The 15437-nt window shown below is 48.8% G+C and overlaps 1 protein-coding gene across 1 annotated transcript in view; it reads right to left on the bottom strand.

Moving 5' to 3' along the window:
* Nucleotides 1–15437, bottom strand: part of LOC131289517 (ETS-like protein pointed) — a 90983-nt gene that overhangs the window by 435 nt on the left and 75111 nt on the right. Inside the window, exons 6-8 of the mRNA XM_058318793.1 lie at nucleotides 15025–15039; nucleotides 1022–1293; nucleotides 55–957 (exon numbers count right to left, since the gene is read on the bottom strand). Of these exons, the coding sequence (XP_058174776.1) occupies nucleotides 55–957; nucleotides 1022–1293; nucleotides 15025–15039 (1190 nt within the window). The remainder of the gene's footprint in view (nucleotides 1–54; nucleotides 958–1021; nucleotides 1294–15024; nucleotides 15040–15437) is intronic.

The raw sequence follows: 15437 nt of genomic DNA, 5'->3' as shown, positions 1-15437 counted from the left end.
ACGAATCGAAAGAAATTGTTAGACGCTACTTAGTTTATATGAATATAAACTTACCTCATCGGGATCGGTCAACTTGAACTCCCACTCGTCCCCGGTCCAGGAGATGAAGCTCTGGCAGGTTTTGTCGGTCAGCAGCTCGAGCAGAAATTGCCACAACTGGATGGGACCGGAACCGGTAAAGCACGGTGCGCCACCCTGCGTCCCGTACGATCCGAGCATCGTCTTATCGAAGCCCATCGTTGTGCCCATGTATGCCGGATGCTGAAAGTCGAGCAACGGGTGGTGCCCACCGGCATGGGGATGCTGCGCCGAATGGTGCATGCTCCACGGGTCCACTACGTGGCTACCGAGCAGGTCCCCGTTGTTGTTGTTGTTACTACTGCTCCCATTGCCGACCGCTCCGGCCCCTCCCGCACCGCCGGACGCAGCAGACCCCTGGGGCGATGTGGTATTGCTTGGCACTGTCTGGAACGGTGGCGTGTCGTAGGGCGATCCGTACTCCGGGTAGCCACTGTCCGCATGGTGCGCCGCCTGATGGTGGCTGGCGGGGTGATGGTGCGGGTTATGATGCGGATGGTGGTGTGGGTGATGATGTTGATGCTGCTGCTGTTGCTGCTGTTGGTGTTGGTGGTGTTGCTGCTGCTGCTGCTGCTGTTGCTGCTGCTGCTGCTGTTGTTGTTGAGGATGCTGCTGGTTTGCGGCGTTACCTCCTCCACCGCCTCCGCCGCCCGTCCCACCGCTACCGTGATGGTGGGGTTGATGGTACCGGCCACCTCGGCTGGTGTACGGACCCGACTTGTAGTGTGGCGGCATGTACTTCTGCTCCATCTGGATGGCTGAGTAGAACTCGGGGCTGTTTTCGAGGTATCCATGTGAGGACGTTTGCGCGTCCGGTGCCGGTAGCGAGTGGTACGGATCCGGATCGTCATAATGGCCTGGCACGACTCCGCCGTAGTTCTGCAATAGAAGGCATCGTAGGTTAGAATTTGTAAATTTGCTTCGTGGAATGTGTACACCTTACCGGTAGATCGTCGATGTTGATGAAGTTAGGCTCCTGCTCCTCCTTCATAGCTCCACCGGAACCACCGCTCTGCTGCTGGTAGCCTCCACCACCACCTCCTCCTCCTCCACCACTGCCACCGCTGGCCGCTACTCTAGACCCCAAGGCGGACAGATAAGACGTCATGGAGGGTGTGCTATTGCTTCCGTTGGTGCTACCGTTCGCTCCGCTGGACGAAATATGTGGCGGTGGTGTACGATCGTTAGCGCCACGATCATGCAGAGACCCGTAACCTGTCGAGGGAAGAGGAGCAAATTTGAATTAAAAATTGAAAAACAAGAACAAAACATCTCAAAACACACACACGTTTTACGCACGAATGACAATGCATCGTTTGAGAGTGCCATTACGGTGCCAGAGTAAAAAAAATCAATCCATTCACACACATGCACATCCGAATCCAACTTCCTCCCCCCTCTTCCCTTCCCTTTTTATCCAGTTTTCTAGATTCACCCTTCACCTCTCGTCTCGAAGCGTTTCATTACACAATGGAAGAAATTATTTTTAATAACACTTCCGTTTCCGCTGCACCGCAGCACGTGCACATAAAAATGCTATCCACCAACATCATCAAGGCGGCTCAAATCTATCCGCTGGAACCACTGGAAGCACTGGCGACCCCGGAAGCACCGTGCATCGTGCGCTCGATTATGAAAATATAAACAAATCACCCTCGCCAACACCCTCGGAAACCTTCTAATCCATATGATGAGGATCGATCGACTAGATCGCGCCGGAAGATGGGTTCGGTTTGAGGGATATACAACACCATTATGATTTGTTTGTTCGAAGAAAGTTTAACATGAAAATTTCCCTTCTGTTCCTTTACTTCCGGTACGGGCTTTAACGACAGTTCTACGATGCTGTGTTGAATCAATGAAATACTGTGAATCACATTGAGCATATTTTAGAGCTCGTTTTTAATCAAATCGATCGGCGATTGTCAACATTACATCCAGTCTAAAATCAACATAAATTAAAAATGCAACACCGTGTTTTACTCTTTTTGATGTTGCTAAAATTGAGCTCAAAATGTTTAGAATCGCTGTTTTGGGAAAAATGCATTATATCTTATTACACAGGTCTGAGTAAGAATCACTTTCCTGGCGGCATGATTATGATTAGAACATTACCGGTCGTCAAACACGTGAAGAAAGAGTTACACGGCGCAACATAACAGAGAGTGAAAACACAAAACACAAATTAACACCAAAAAACAATGGGAATCATCAAGGGACCCGGGGAAGTCCGGGACGGAGTGGCGTACACCCCACGGGAAGTTTAGTTTCCGGTTTCCGGAATAAGCTAGACAGTTTTCCCGCGACCAGAGCAGGCTTGTGCACTTGTGTTCGTGTCTGCTGCGACTGCGAACATCTTCATCATCGAAACCGACCCGGTTTGCGGCCCGGTCAGTAGTGTGATGTCGGCGGACACTAATTTGATATTCTTGGCGTTTGTTTATTGATGTACCTTTGATGGATCGACACCGTGGCACAATGGTGCGCGGGAGGGTGGTAGGGAAGATGGGTGTCGGTGGCTTCATGCAAATCTAAATATAAAAACCATCGAACATGATGTGATCAGAGCCGGCTTCTTGATGGAAGAGTGCGAGTGCTTGTTCACATTATTTTCGTTGCCTTCTGAGTGTTCTTCCAGCTCGAAGTCGTTTTATTCTTCAGTTCTTTAAATTAACCGCCCTGCCAACCAACGTCTTCCCGCCGGTCTCGGGCACCGTTTATGTGTTTATGTTAATGAGTTCTTAAGGTGATGGCAATGGGTCTTGTGCACCCAAGAGACGCATGGGGCATGGGACGAAGCGGTAACGCGTTTTGCGGCACGTGGCTGTATTTTCTTGTTGTGTTTTAACTCTCTGTGGCCCTTTTCGATCACGTTCCTTTCGATCGATCTTCTTCGGGCTTGCGTGGTGGCAAAGTTAGTGAAAAAAGTAAGAAAAATCAATTCCATGTCGGTAAATATGTCAAAACACCCATCGTCTCTGGCTCACTTCACGCCGCCCGAAGACAAATAATCGATTTGAATTGGCTTATAGTGTCGTTGTTCTTATTGCCTCGAGCAGGCGTCCGTCCGGTGAAAGGTAAGCGGACCGGAAACAGGAAGAAACAGAGCAACAAAAAAAGGCAACAAGTGAACGACCATAACCAAAAACAAACGGGAACTAAAATGAACTGAACCTCGTCTTCGCGAGGTGCTGTGCCGAACTTTCCCCATCAAGATAACCGGAAACATCTATCCGATCGGATGTTTATTGAGCCCGTTGCACCACATTCTTAGGGAGGGTTGGTGTTTATATCGTTATGTCGTTTTTTGTTTTCTTACTTACATCAATCAAGTGAAAGGTTCGATGCAACAAACAATTCATTCGTTAGTTTGAGCAGATTATTACTGTTGCGTTTTAGCGCTGCTTATTCGCATGGCTAATTGAACTCCCAAAAATAAACTCCCTGAACAGAATTAGACATCAACGTACTAATTAGTACTTATTAGCAGTTCGCAATAGGTGCCATGGCTGGAGGAGGCTTTCATGAAGCTTTTTAGAATTTTTCCGCTCACGACCATCGAAGCGTTTGGTACACGATCTTGAGACTTTCTCAGACGCCAAACCAAACCCGAGCTTCGGCACCTTGTCCCTATGTGTGCCGTGGCGTTGTTAAGTGTTTGTTTGCACTTGTTTTGCCTTTTATGAATGAGCCTTTGAGCAAGGATCGGTGCTGTGTTCCCCCGGGGTCGTTCATTCATAAAATTGCTTGTTCCGACTGTTGTTTATTCAGCGACCATCTAAAGGCTCTTTGAGTGCGTGGCGGCTTCGACGTTTGATTCGATGTTCCGAAACAGTTTGTCCAAATATTGTTCTTGTTCAAGCTCTTGGGATGTGAAGTGTTGTTTGTCGTACTATGCGCGGGCGTGTTTGACAAGGGGAAGCAAATGGGCGAGATGTGAAGATGGTTTTCCGGAACGGTACTGTGGTGTGCGGCGATTGTAGGCGGTCAGTTCGCTTCAATGAGTGAATGGTGCTACGAAGGACACATTTCGGTATGGTACGAATTTTCCAGAGACTGCTTCCAGGCAGCGTTGTCGATGCCGTGTTAGGAAATCGTACATTCACTGATTGTCCATAACAAACACTTGAAATTATGCAGTACACATTATGTTGAAGATCGATAAATCGATTACGCTTATTTCCCTGCCAAAAAGGGAACACGCTCGATCGGGAAAGACTTAGTCTGCGACCGAAACCCAAAGTAGGCGTGGTGTACGCGTCTAATCCGGTGTCCCCACCGCATCAGGGCACGATGCTCCCCCAACACCTCAATCTCAACCTTAACGCAACAAGCCGGAGACGCCACAAATACGCACACTCACACACATGTACTCCCGCCTCCAGCTCCTCTTGGGGGAGGAAATGTTGGCGCATGTGCGCGTCGCCGTCCTCGTCGTCGTATAAATTCGTGTTTCCCATCATCATTCGCGGGATTCGAATCGGAATGTGTGTATCGGAACGTTCGGATGTTGTATCGCGGCTCGCGTCGCGGCCCGAGATGATTTGTTTTCGATTTTAGATTCCGACCAATCGCAGCTGCACGGCCCGGCGGTTTGGTGACGGCAAAGGAAAAGGGGAAGACAACAAGGAAGCAGTTCCAAGCGCGCAATAGAAGAGACGCGTGGAGGAACGAGATAAACACATTCACGCTACGTTAGTTCCCTCGACGGGCCGTGAAATAGAGGTAATAACAGGATGATGTATATGATCTTCTCTTTCTCGTGGGAGATTATTCTCGCGCGATGATTTTCCACTCCATTCGTTTCGTCGCGAAGTCGATAACGACACCGGAAGGAAGCATCGGAACACGTTGATCCCGAGGATTCGCGTTTCCTCTGCAAGGTTTACGGTTTTATTTTTAGGTCAAGGAGATTATTCCAGCTTTTAGTGTGAAACGCTAGGAATCAGTGTCCGCGAAAACAATCTCAAAGAAAGAGCCCAGCGGAGATTTGTCACCTTGGCAACGAACAAACGACGCAACGCTCCATTGTTTAGTTGGAGCTTGGTTGAACCGTCACATTCGAAGCCTTGACCAATGGTCAGCGTCATAAATGAAAATTAAAATTCACCCAAGACTCATGGGAAAATGCGTGCCCCTGAAAGAAGATCTGCGTTCCAAGCAACCAATGACGACCTTGCACTCATAACGACGGTTAAGCTTTACGATAAATGGTGGTCCATTAAAAATGTAAAAATGGCGAACAGAAAATACTTTAATTGTTAGTTTCTAAATTCTACTACCCCAAAAATGATGCTGTTTGTAATGATGCGAAAACTTGCTTGTTTGTTTAGGTTTTAATTTATCAAACAAAGCTTATGTGTCCCGATTCACTGCTGTCGAATTATCTGCAATGATTCCGGGATGTTGGTTAAGATATTGTAATTTTTGAATTGTTTTATAGAAGACTGGGAACATTGGCTTTGTTAGCTAAGCTTCTTTTTCAAACGTTGATTTAAACTATTTTGTTAATTTTTTTTTGTATCTCAAATTATACAGCGATTTGGAAACATCCAAACATTGGTTAAAGCTGACTTTATCAGTTGGAAAACCAGGCTCACAAGCCTATAACGAAAAGGAAAATGCAATGGAAGGATAACTGGGCGAGAGCTAAATCTACCGAACTGATATCAGAATAGGCAAGCAGATACTGATGCCCCGTCTGCTTTTTATGGATGTAATGGAAAAATCATGCTTGCTAGCTAAAAACACGCTAGACCTGTTCCGATCTGTCATCAGCATGATGATCGTCCGCAACTTCCCGGTTTCGGCGCAGCCAAGGCTTCCGCGAGCTGCTCGAGCATAATTATGCATAACTGTCTGCAAAGGTGGTTCCGATGCTCGAGCGAGTAAGCAAGGGCTGTTGGCACGGTAGTAGAGTAGTCGATGGGTAATCGATCAGCTCTGTGTGATCGGCGAATCCGTTGATTGAGCGATCGAATTTGTCCAACTCATGCGCCTCCATTCTCCATATCGAGCAGCTTCTCTCGGTACTTTTCATCCCCATCGATTATCGGAGCTTGCACCCTCCGATGGCGTCAGCATGCTGCACCACTTCCCCTTACTTTTGCCCTTGTGGTGAATGCGCCCACCGGAGAGGCTGGTATGAAAATTAATTATAATTTTCCTTCCATAATAATAACTGTTTAGGCGACAATTTTCTCAAGCGCCCGTAGAAAAGGGGAATGGCGGTTGTGTCGAGCGCGGTGTAAACGAGTATTATGGGAATGCGTACTTTTCGTGCCATCTTTTTCCTGCCTCCAAACTGCGTGGCTCCCGCTGCACTCGTTCCTCGTCCCTGCTGTTAGATCGCGTCGAAGAAGGAGGAGGGAGAGTTGGCGGGGAAAAGTTTCAGGGTTGGCCTGCGCGCTGCTGTGGTCCGCAACAGTCGCATGGAAAATGTATAATTATCGATTTTATCGTGTTTTGCTGATCGATCCGATCCAGCCAGCACAGCTTCCCATTTTCCACCGAGTGTACACACACGCTGCACTAATGCAACGGAGTGACATTTTAAGTGCATCTTTCTCTCTCAAGTGCGCTCGTCGGACACGTGATAAACGGGCTTCAGTGGCGGTCATCACACATGCACACGCATTCATCACGCACACGAGGGGAGGGAGGGATGCGAGGGGGCTCCATAGTGGCAACGCGTTTTAAACTCTGATGATCAGTAATTTCCTGGTTTCTTTGTGTGCAATTATAAATCTGCATCACATAACTGCACCACAAAAATTCTTATGCCACATAGCACAGAGAACGTGCGGGCAAACCTTTGCTAGCGAAACCAGGGAGGCGGAGGATTGCAGTGCGCAGGGAAGGACATCGAACCAAACGAATGAAAACAAGAGAAAAGAAAACCAAAGAGGGAAAATGCGCAAAAGCGTAATGCGTAACGACGCAAGAAAGCGAAAAGGATGAATGAACAGACACAAAAGGGAGCTGGCGGCCGGCAGGTTGTGCGAAAATAAAAGCGACATGCTAAAATACCCAAAATGCAACCGAAAACAAAAACAAAAAACCATGCTGCAACAGGACCATGGGAAATTTTACTGCGTCGTGGGCATCATCGTCATCATTGCTTGACTCTCCTCTTGTTGTTCTTGTTCGCGCGAAGCCCCAATCTTCGATCCCTTCCAGCCAATATCGATGCACACCTGTTGCACTTCCGCTCGGTTCCGTTCACCGGATCCGTAACATCCGGAAAGTGTGAACGGGCGGGTTGTGCGGATGGGGGATTATTGTGAGGATGTTTTTGTTTCAAGCCGAAAGCCTCACAGGAAAAATAAAGGTTTAATGGTGTTTAAGTTTGTGTTTTTGATTTTTGGAAAGAATGACAGTTATTTCACTATCCGTTATTTAATGGCATTGTCCTACTAAATGTATAGACGTTTATCCATATATCACCAGAAAGGATTAAAATTGGGAACACATCGAGATCTCTCCTTAACTTCCGGCACATCCATCTGGTAGCTGGTATGGATGTGCTTTCCGTCATAATCCGATGAATGTACGATACAAAAATAGCTTACTTTGCTGGCCCTTTGACAAATCAGTTCAACTGAAACAATTGTCTCGAAAAACAGTACCAATCTCCCAAATGGATTGATGAAAATCGACTGAAGACCGGAGATGAAATACAAATTTGTCTCCCTCACCCCGAGTGTCTCATCGGTGTCCGTTCTTTCACCTCATCGCCTTCTGCTTCCGCTATTCTTCTTGTCACCGTGGGGACAGGAGAACAACTTGGCCTCCCTTCGGGCGCGTCGGAAATTACACCGGAAACCGGAATTCTACGGAATGAGGGCAGGGTCTCCTCGCGGGCTCTCACCACCACCCGGGTAGAGAGCGCCACTACTGTTCTGCTGCCTTTCGGCGTCCAGTGGTAGCGAGGTGGGTAATGGGAAGCATTAAATACCCCGCTTTGCGCGACCTTTCTTCTTTCCCATCTATGAGGGCAGATTTTATAGAATGTTACGTATTTTATTTACTTTTTTTTCTACTCGTCGGAGGGAAAAGCCGCCAGTAGGCAGAATGTCGCAGCTAAAGAGAAAGGGTGAGCAATCAATAAATGTCTTGCAGTGTCGGTCGGCATCGGGAAAAGCATTTCACGCATTTCGCCAGCAGGCAGTAAAGTTGGCGCAAAAATCGTTTGCAATGTCACCAAACAGGAGCAAACGTTGCGCCAAAAGATCACCAACGTCGTATTTGTACAACGGACGAGAGGCAAAGGCAGCAGAGATCGGTTGCGAAACGTTACTATGGACAATTTACTTTGATACTGAAGTAGCCGCGTATGCGCTAATTTAAGTTAGAGGTCACATTTTCAATTTTCTATCGCGCCACTTCACAACCAGACCTCCTGACGACACCCCCGTCCGAGCCTGTGTATGGGCTGACATTGAAGATTCGCTCTTATCGCTTGGAGAAAAGCAACCACCCATCACCACCACCCACCCACCCGTTGACCCCATGTGCGCTATTATTGTGGAGATTGTGCTCAGGGAGGCGGAAAAATTATGGACGATACTTTTCGTCCGTTGGTCAACGCGGATTATTTTATTTCGCCCCATCAACAACCGAAAGTGTGCTCGCAACTCGGTTGCAGCTCGGGCCACACGATCCGATCCTCTGAGCCCGCGTGAGGTCAACCGTCGTTAATGGGGTCGCGCCTCGCACGATAAAAAATGGGTTGCGCAATTCGCGTTTCCATTTTTATCGACGCGTGGCGATCGGTTTTTGCGTAAAAAGTGTCCTCGCAGCTCACTTTCCTCTACCTCGGAGTGCGCCTTCTCATTCAGTACCACATTGCGCCGAAATGTGGCGTGACCTTTGAATTCGTGTATCTCGAACAGTTAGGGACCCTCTTGCGAATGCGGTATTGCGAACGCAGCGTTTGGCATCGCAAGGAGCTTGGTGCTAACCTGCTGACTGGTGATTGACACCGCTGGAGCTGGTCCCGTTCGTGCTGTTAGATCCGGCCGTACTGCCAGTGGTGCTGGTATTGGTACTGTGGCTGTTGCTGGCACTGCTATGCGGAAGGTGATGTTGCTGGTGATGCTGGTGCAGATGATGCAGGTGGTAGAGGTCCAGGTCGGTGTAGTAGTTGGCAGGTAGCGTGCTCGGGGTGACCGAGGTGGACGTGGACGTGGTGGTGGTGGCGGCCGCTGCTGCCGCAGCCGCAGCTAGCAGGGACGAGGTGGGCGCATAGTCAGCGGCGTACGGGGACACGTTATCGCTTCCGTTCAGGGCAACATCGTAGCTTTGCAGCACCATGTTGTGGCCGCTTTCGTCGAGGTCGGCTGAGATAGACCCCGATCGTCCCGGACAGGTTGTTGTGGCGAGTTGGTAGCTGTTGCGATTCGGGACGCTGCTGTTGTTGTTGCTGTCCCCGGCCCGCGGGACGGTGGTAGTAATACTGCTAAGGTGGTGCGTGCCACTGCTGAAGTAAGTGGCACCGGGCGGATGATGAGTAATACTGGCGTGGAGCAACGCGAACTCAGGATCTTGTCCCAGGACGTGTGTGTCACTCTGGACTAGGTGCTGGAGCTGCTGCCTGTCGTCATCGTACTGATGAAACGGGGGGACGGAGGACGCAGCGCTCGAACCGGTCACTTCAGTACCGATACTACTACGAATGTGTACCGGTACGGACGGTGGAGGCCTGACCGGGACGGGAGACCCGGCTTCCAGTGCTAGACTGTCTGACGGAGGACAGTTCGCAGCATGAAGCTGCTTTTGCAGTAACGTACACACTTTGCTGCTGGTTCCTGATACCGTGGCCACCTGGGACACACACACCCAGATTCACAAAACCACACTCACAAGGGTACGCGAACTAAGTTTAACTTATTTGGGGCGAGATCATTAGTCGCCACCGCCAAATCAAATACGAACAGCACAACGATCACCGCTTACGCTTCTAGACGAGATTCCACACTGAGATCAACCGGCAGATCTCCAGCAAACAATTTTCCGGCCACGAGCACAAACATTAGCACCCTTGCAAAGACATCGTTTGCATCTTTACATGCCATGGATGAAACATATATTTTACAAATCCCACAAAACTGCTCCTGAGATCGAACCTCCCGAAGGACTTTCTCGTAAGTACACAAATGATATCACAAATAACATTATCCTCCGATGAGCGAAACACATTTCATCGGTTTGTGGATGTCGTTGTCAAACGAAAATTAATCCTTCACTTGCTCACTAGGAATTGATGAATTTGTCCACAACGCCAAAACTGAAACGATCGCTGGAAAACACACGCGGCTCGTCCGTCCAGCCAGGCGACCGCTCCACTGTCGATCCGTTCTGAGACTAGCCTGCATGTTGTTCCGAGACTTTCGAACGACGCGGATCGCGGAAACGGACCACTCACTCTCACGCCAACTGCCGGAGAGTCACTCAGAGAGCGGAACGGCGCGCTGTAACCAGTAGTTATCTCTTTCGCGCGCATGAAAAGATTGTGACAGCGTATCTCTCTTCGATTCCCACAACTGTTTCGATCGCCCTTTCTCTCTTTTCTTGCCCGAACGAGGATGAGCTTCGACATGGAAACAAGTTTAAATGGTGCGAAATTTATGGGTTTGGCAAAGGATTTATAAAACGATACAACGTTATTTTTATTCCCATCGCTATGCTTAAATGGCACAACGGCTCTCTCAAAACAGCTATTTTTTAAATAAAAATGCTCGTACTCCTGGTTAGAGTCCTCTAATAATAATTAACAACCTGATGGCATGTCGCTGCCTGCAGCCGTCGCCGGTGATCGCTAGGAACGACGCAGTGTCCGGAACGGAAATAAACGAACATTAAACTTGCGCCCCTCTTTCTCCGTCCCACACGGCCAACACTCCCTCGCAGTCTCCCTCTTTCTCGTTCACTCTAACAACAACAACAACAAGCTGCGTTCCGAAGCGTTCGCCCGTTTTCCCACACCCTGTTGAAAATGTTTGCTAACGCGGGTTCCGAGTGGTCTCGCTTTTGGTAGAACAGCTTCGTCCTGCCACGGCAACAACATTACGTGACCATGTGAAGCAATTTTCCATACCATGTTTGGTTCTTTTTCCCAGGACATACGAGGGGTGGCTGCGGCCGCCGTAGTGTGCGCTATTCCTTTTTCACTTTCCCGGGTCGTTCTGTTCGGGGGAACAAGACACCCGCGCAGCACTCATCCTTTCCCATGGGGACCCGGTTGGGCGCGTTCACACAAATTTATGTATTCACCACACGACAACCACCTGTCGTCGTTTTCCCGTCTTCTTCGTGGTGTGTTGGCTGGTGAGCGAGCGGAACTGCGCGCATATACACACACTTACACATGCACACTCGCGTAGACGCCAAAGGACACGCGGTGGCACACGGATGGAGGACGATTACTTTCCTCCCTTTCGCATTCTCTAATCTCCGTAAGATCGCATAAGATAGATGAAAACAAAGCTAAAGAGAGCTCTCGTATAAGGACGATCATCAGCAGTCGGCGCTTTGGTTTGCCGGTGTGGTTGTTGTTGGGTTGCCTTACCCTCGACGTGATTTCCGTTTGATTCCTCTACCATTCGGCCTCTCCCCTTTCTCCTCCGGTCGGACTCTCCATTCTACGGGCTTCCGTTTGCCGAAGGAACAGCACTTGTGGGTCCATGCCTTTACAAAAACATGTTAAGGATCGTTGGTTGCATATGAAATGTGATGTCTCTATTTGACTAGGCGCTTCGGCTCGTCCTGTATCGTGTTGAAGGCAGGCCATCTCATAAAAATTAAATGATTTATTTTACTCTATGTTTCCGCCAGACCTAACATGCACAGCTCCGTGCAGATCGACTTTGTTTCTCATAACTCTCAGCGACATATGATACTTGAGAAGTGGTGCCAGAAAAAAAGAAAACCACAGAACACGGCACAACAGCGGCAGCAACATTTTGTGAGGGTGCAATTTTAGCATCTCATTTACGTCCCTTTTTTAACGTTCCACGCGACAGGCAATCCTCGGACGTAAAACATAGAGACGAGCATAGAGAGAGAGAGAGAACAAGGAAAAAACGCTACCGAAAGGACACCGAACCATCCAACATGTCGCCCCCTTGACTTGGGATAGTATCTTGTTTAACGATCCCACGGCGGTCCGGCGTTGCCTGACGGAATGATCCCGCTAATGAACGAACGGATGGATGGTGGGGGAGAAAAGGTTTGGCCAAGGAAGAACGGCCACGAAAACAAACCCGATGACGTCATGTACGCACGATGAAGGCAACAGGTATAAGGAAGAGGAACCCGCCGTCTGCAAGATATTCGCCCGGCGAACCGCACCCTAATCCTCGGGTGTCCTTTGAGTGCGTCTTATTGCACTTTCGTTCCCTATCGATCGATCGTTTCCGCTCCCTTTTTATAGCCAACCGAACAAGTACAGCACACAGAGGATCAATGCAACCTGCATTCCCTGGGACAGCGTGCCGATACTCGATATCGAGATTCTATTCTGCAACAAATACTCGAGTTCCCAAAGCGTATGTGCAAAACAAACTTGTAAAATGATACATGAATGGAATGGAAAGCGTACAAAACAGGAACCCAACCGGATACTGTAGGAAATGCGGTTCAATGGTGTAGCACTACGATGCACCAGTGTCCGATAAGGGTCAACCGGAACACTACCAGCACCAGTTCTATGATCAACAAAAAGGCCCAAAGCAAACGCTTTTCGCTGTCTCCAGGCAATTGAAATACTTCAAATTCTTCAAGTGTGAGGTAATTGGTTTATCGCAAACTTCGTTCTAGACACAAGAAAAGGACAATATTCCATTTTCACATCGTGTCCTTGGATTTGTGGCGGCTACCAGCATGATCGAGAAGACGAAGATTATTTCCTGGGAAAAAAACAATTCGGTCCCTATTGCACATACAAACACGCTCCCACGATCACTATCACGTGTTCTTTTCAGTCAGGTCTACGAAAGGGAAACTGGAGGAAAAAGTCGCATAATTTTTCACCGAATTAAAAAACGAACATTCCCCATTAATTTTATGACATCAAGCGCTCCCCCTTGTGCGCACCGTTCCGTACTCGAAGCGATCGTAGTCGATCATCAGCGTCATCGCGGTTGCTGGTTGCCAGGAGTCCCTCGAGAATTGACTTACGAGCTGCCAGTTCGACCCGGCACACCTGTTTCCCGAGCTGACCCCAAACGAATGTGGTGTGGTGACTTAGAAGGACCTCGCCCTCTCACACTCCCTCGCAATGCGACACACACATACACACACGCTAACACGTACAGTTTATCTACGATCGTTAAAGGGTGGCACCATCACGCCGAGGACCGTTGATCACTGATGCGTTAAATGAATATATAGCTGGGCGCAGACCGAGGGACCGGCGCACAGGGACTTTACTCCCTCATTGTGAAATTGAACGGCGATCTGCGGGCGTTTATTATTACTATTTGGTTGTTCATTTTCCACTTTTCCACCGGTCCCTCATCGATGTAGCGAACGGCGGGGAATTACAACGGTTTGTGAGAAAAGCACCCCAAAAACTAAAAGGGCTACAATGACTTTCAGTGCCCTGCGCTCGCTCCAGGGACGGCTGGCGGTGGTCAGTGGTACGACGGTGCAAAATCACCAGCAACTCCCTCGTACCTTTGTGATCCATTATTTTTCCCCTTTGTGTTCCCTTGGAGTGGCAGTTTTCCAACCTGCACCAAAGGTGGAGCGACGTTTAATTTTTGCGTTAGCACTTCCTCAATCGATTTCGCCCCTAAGCCCTCGTTGGCCGCGAAAAGAGCTTTAATCGCACGACGAAGTGTGGAGAGTGGTTTGCTGATTTGACGGTGATCGGCCTGCGGATGTGTATGTGTGTGTGTGTGTGCGTGTGTGTATATATGTGTTTCTCTTTCTGACATTGAAGGAGAATCAAGGGGTGCCAGTTTGTGGCGGGCCGTTTTCCCACGGTTTATTTTTAATTTGAATGCTAAAATGTGATGCATTTATCTTTTTTTTCGTTTGTTTCGTTCTTCTCCCGCTTTCCTCGTGCCACCCCCCAGTTATCCATGTGCGCGACCATGTAGCGTAATGTCCTCCGAGACCCCTATGCATCGGCTGAGCAAAGCTTCCATTTTTTACCCAACGGACCCTCTCCGACGTTTCGAAATGAAGTGTCACACGCCGATATAGTAGGCTGGGTCCCATACTCTCTAGCTTCTATTTTGCGTGTTTTTACCCTATTTTGGTTTCTTTGAGCATCAGAGCTAAGGCTCCTTCGCGGGAAGGTTTTGTTTTGGAAGCAGGAGAAGTAGTAGTAGTAGTGGTAAACGTGTTGAACAATGGGAAATGTCGTCCATTTTCGCCGTCATTCACCACTGTGCGTCAGAGAGATGGTAATGGGTTGGCGTAAACAACATTTTGGCGTCACCATACCCTTTAGACATCAGCCAGGTGTGCCACACAGCGTGTCCAGCCTCTCTTCTTTACACAGGTTAGCGATTAATTTGGACGAACATTAATTAGCTTAATAGGACATCCTTTGCGCTCAGTTTGGCGCAAAGGGGTTGAAAGATAGGGCGCATCATACTAAAGAGTTTTTAGTTTCGGATGTTAAGAGGTATCGATAAGGTCAGTTCACTGTTGAGATGTGCTACAAAAGATGCTTGATGTCTTTCAAGATATGACACCATGACACCTTTTGTTGAAATTGTTTGCGAAGAAAATCTATTCTCATTCTCGGCTCTCCGATCTAGGAGGAACAAGAGCCAGTCTCTTTTCGCTAGATGCAATGGTTTCGTCTCTCTCCTTTCGCTCCGTCCCCGAAGGCTACGCCACCATTGAGAGTCAATTTCCGGTGCGGTAGACGCCCAACCGACCATCGAAGACAGGAAACAATAAAGACAGGAGATGGTAATCCAACACCACTACCATCATCGCCACCTTCCTGTCCAACGCACTGGGTTACGGCATTTTTTTTGTTTTGTTGATACCTTCTGTTACTTCTCGGTGTGCCGTGTCGTCGTCGACGGTTGATGTGGCCCCTGCGGCGGCCCTGCCCTCCCGCCCCCTTTCGGGAGGGCTTAAAAGCAAATCGCGGTCCGAGCCTCCAACCCGTCCAACAGGGGCAGTCAATTGGTGGAGACAAAAATCCAATCACTTTCCACTTTTGGCTCGTGGATTCCGTCGCTCGCTCTTGCGCGCTCTTCGAAAAAGTGGCCGGAATTGCCGAGACGCTCCAGCATCGGGTGTCCCTTTCCGACGGATTGAGATGTGACCAATTAAATCAGTGCTTCCGGTGCAAAAATCTTTCCCCCATTAGGGGACCTCTTTCGATTGAG

The sequence above is a fragment of the Anopheles ziemanni genome, chromosome 3, assembly GCF_943734765.1.
Source record: "Anopheles ziemanni chromosome 3, idAnoZiCoDA_A2_x.2, whole genome shotgun sequence".
Taxonomy (NCBI): domain Eukaryota; kingdom Metazoa; phylum Arthropoda; class Insecta; order Diptera; family Culicidae; genus Anopheles; species Anopheles ziemanni.
This window is presented reverse-complemented; position numbering and strand designations above follow the sequence as displayed.